Source organism: Penaeus chinensis, chromosome 36 (assembly GCF_019202785.1).
Source record: "Penaeus chinensis breed Huanghai No. 1 chromosome 36, ASM1920278v2, whole genome shotgun sequence".
In the NCBI taxonomy this organism is placed as follows: Eukaryota; Metazoa; Arthropoda; class Malacostraca; order Decapoda; family Penaeidae; genus Penaeus; species Penaeus chinensis.
This window is the reverse complement of record NC_061854.1, coordinates 14,169,659-14,173,136: the sequence shown is the minus strand read 5'-3', so window position 1 is coordinate 14,173,136 and position 3,478 is coordinate 14,169,659. Positions and strand designations below refer to the sequence as shown.

The 3,478-nt window shown below is 32.8% G+C and overlaps 1 protein-coding gene across 2 annotated transcripts in view; it reads left to right on the top strand.

Moving 5' to 3' along the window:
• The window catches only part of LOC125044614 (serine incorporator 1-like), an 18,313-nt gene extending 16,098 nt beyond the window's left edge, over window positions 1–2,215 (top strand). For both annotated transcript variants that reach the window (XM_047641369.1, XM_047641368.1), the window contains 2 exons: window positions 20–219; window positions 428–2,215. In XM_047641369.1, the coding sequence (XP_047497325.1) occupies window positions 20–219; window positions 428–511 (284 nt within the window). In that variant the 3' untranslated portion in view covers window positions 512–2,215. The remainder of the gene's footprint in view (window positions 1–19; window positions 220–427) is intronic.
• The last annotated feature ends 1,263 nt before the right edge of the window (window positions 2,216–3,478 follow it).

The following is a 3,478-nucleotide window of genomic DNA, read 5'->3' as shown; positions in this document are numbered from 1 at the left end:
TTTGCTTTCATCATTGTAGGTGCTTCAGGAGACCCAGAATCAGGTGAGGGCCACCATGTATGGGACAATGAGGAGGAGGGAGTAGCTTACTCCTGGTCGTTCTTCCACATCATGTTTGGCCTTGCCACACTCTACGTTATGATGACACTCACCAACTGGTTCACACCCAATTCCGACCTCACCACACTCTCCAGTAACATGGCTGCTGTCTGGGTTAAGGTAAGTTACTTTCCTTGGCATCAGTGTTTGTTTGTTAGGGAAATACTTGTGACATTCTACATATCAGATAGGCAAACAGAAGAATTTCACATATGTTACACCAGCAAATACACACATTCATGCTCTTACCCATTTGCCTTTAGCCTTGCACCAAATGTTTTCAATGAACCAATTTTAACTATTATATGATATTCCTTTTCCAATACAGATTGTATCCAGCTGGATCTGTCTCCTCCTATACGGATGGACCCTGATTGCACCCGCAGTCCTCTCCAACAGGGACTTCAGCTAAAAACCACACATAGCCCAAGCAATAGAGGGAGAAAGATCCCCATTTTTTGCAAAGCTACTGAGAAATTTAGCTTTGGCAACTTTTAGATCTTATGAGATAACAAGTGTCTTTGATGTGAATACTCTAATTAAAGAAAAAAAGCCATGGTATTTGATAGGAAGACTAGGTTGTATGTGCATGCATTTCAAAGATCTTATACATCATTCATTCACTGTATTCAAAGGTTTTTGTGTTAATTACAGTTACCAGATGTGGCTTTATGGTTAGAGATTTGCATAAGACATAGCAGTTAATGAATTCTCCTTTTTTTTCTTTTCTTTTACTTTTTTGGATTAATATACCTGTTGGTCAGCTTTTTAGATTAAAAGGCAAAAAATATACATAGATACCTAAGTAAGTTATAAATTGTGATGAAAATCATTCCTCTTAATCAAAGCAAGTGGAATTCCCCCCCTCCAATATGTGATTTGAATTTTGTTTCCACTTTTTCGCATGCACACAAACACACACACACACACACACTAACACAGACATATATTCCTTCCTTCATATGTTTTAGGGTTGTTTGTTAAAAAACAAAGAAATATGACTTAGTTTTCCTTCTTTATGTCTGCTAGTCAAGTCTTACAGGATTTTTTCCCCAACTTTAACATTAAGCTCAGATGAAACAAGGTCTACACATGTAGGTGGTTATTTGTAAATTCATTATTGTGTAACATTTAAGTGTGAGTGGTTGGTGTAAATGTTTTTAGAGGCTTCTAACTACAATATTTATCCTTGAACTATTATTAGGTATTTTTTTTGTATTGATTTGTTTTGAGAGTGCAATTTTTAGAATGTATTCATGAAGACTGCTAGTCTGTTATTTTTGTTATCATATGATTTAGATTTATAAAAAGTTTTTTTTTATTCATGAATGGTATGAAACTGAAGACAAAGATATATTATTCTGTATTAGGTTAATAAAGCACTTAAGAAATGGAAGGTTACTTTTAATAGCTAAAATTCCTTCACCAAAAATATAGTTTCAAATTTGTAAGCAAACTCTAAATTTGCACTAAATTTGTAACTTGCAATGAGGAGTTATTTGTTATGAGATATTCTCCATTTGGAAAGGATTATTTGTATGAAATTATTTACAATATATATATATACATGCAGAGAGAGTGTTTGTGTGTTTGAAAGCAACACTTAGAAATAATTACAATTTATATAATTTCCCTACAGATTTTATTAACCAATGTCAGGTCTCTTGAATGAAAAGCATTGTTAGCTTTGAGGCCTCCCTCTTTTCTTTATTATTAATGTTTGCAACCCCCGAGATACCCAAGTTCATGTTTGTGCAGAATATCAGCAACACTCAAAGTAGAGTTGTTCTTGGTGTCTGTCCTTTAATATAGGCTGCCATTATTTCCGCTGAAAGTATATTGGTGTTCTTCCTATTGTCACTAGATTTTTTTCTTCTTTTTTTTTAGAATTTTGTGTTCTGTTTTACTCAGATTTAACTCAGAGCAGTTATGAAGTTGGATACTATGGTTTTAAAGATGTGTTGGTACTTAAAAGATATTGTAAACTGTGATTTCACTTGAATGTATTTCAAAAAATGTATACATATTATATAATCCCAAATTCTGTGAAACCTGCTAATCACCAAATGTAATTTATTGTGTATCAGTGAACAATAAATATAACCCTGAAATAACATTCTTGACAATGAAAAATATTTAACCTTATGTGTTGAAATATTATTACAAATTATTATGGCCATACCAAGGAATTTTAAAGACTTGAGGATAAATTATCTTACATTTCTTATATTTCAAATAATCCAACCTTAATAATAGGGATGTTAATAAGGATGAAATCATAGAAAATGATAGTGAAGATAGTGGTGTTTAACAGAAACTAAAACAACAATGGTGATGATTCATATGATATTAACAAGAATAATAATGATAATAAGGACCATGATAATGATAATGATGATGATGATAATAATGATAACATTGATGATGTGGACAAAAATTATTATAATAATAGTAACAATAATGATAATAATAATAGTGAAATAATGAAGATAACAACAATAATGACATAAAAACAATAATGGTAATAATTATGATAATAATAATGGTAATAATTGGTAGAACAACGATACGAACAAAAAGAGGAAATTCACAGTAGTAATAAGAGGAATAGGAAGAATCATTGTTACCTCATTGTTTCGTCTGGTCAGATTGGAAAAGAGAGCATAAAAAATAAAAGTTAGCAATAGTCATAATTTTCAACACGAATGAACAGTACTCCGTTTGGCTTATAAATTTCAGGAAAGTAATGGCAACGGTAATAGTAATAAAAATTATTTAATAAATAATAATAATGGCATTAAGATAACAGTTGTAATGCGAATACTAGTGATAGTAATTCTAATTAGGAGGAGGAGGAATGTGAAAGAGAATAAGAAGAACAAGAAAAAGGGAAAATATAAGAATAAAAAGGAGGAGGAAGAGGAAGATAATGTGCCGGCGCCTGTCCTAGAAAAAACACACACACACACACACACACACACACACACACACACACACACACACACACACACACACACACACACACACACACACACACACACACACACACACAAACCATACCACACACACACACACACACACAGATAAAAGAAAATATGAGTCTCGCTTACATAACGTCTGCTGAGACAAGCAAAGGGCGTGAACACATCCAGTGTTCACGCCCTTTCATTAGGAACCTACAGAGTTCGTAAAAAAATGATAAGGTGGTGATAAGGAAGAGAGAAAAGTCTTAAGAACGTATTGACAGCTGTGGCACCCTTGTAATTCATTTATAAATCACCTTTTGATACTCATTTGATATTCACTTCACATACGTATTTTGAATGAATGGAGAGACTGAGTTGGAAGGACTTCAGGTAAATCATACAGGATATGTGGA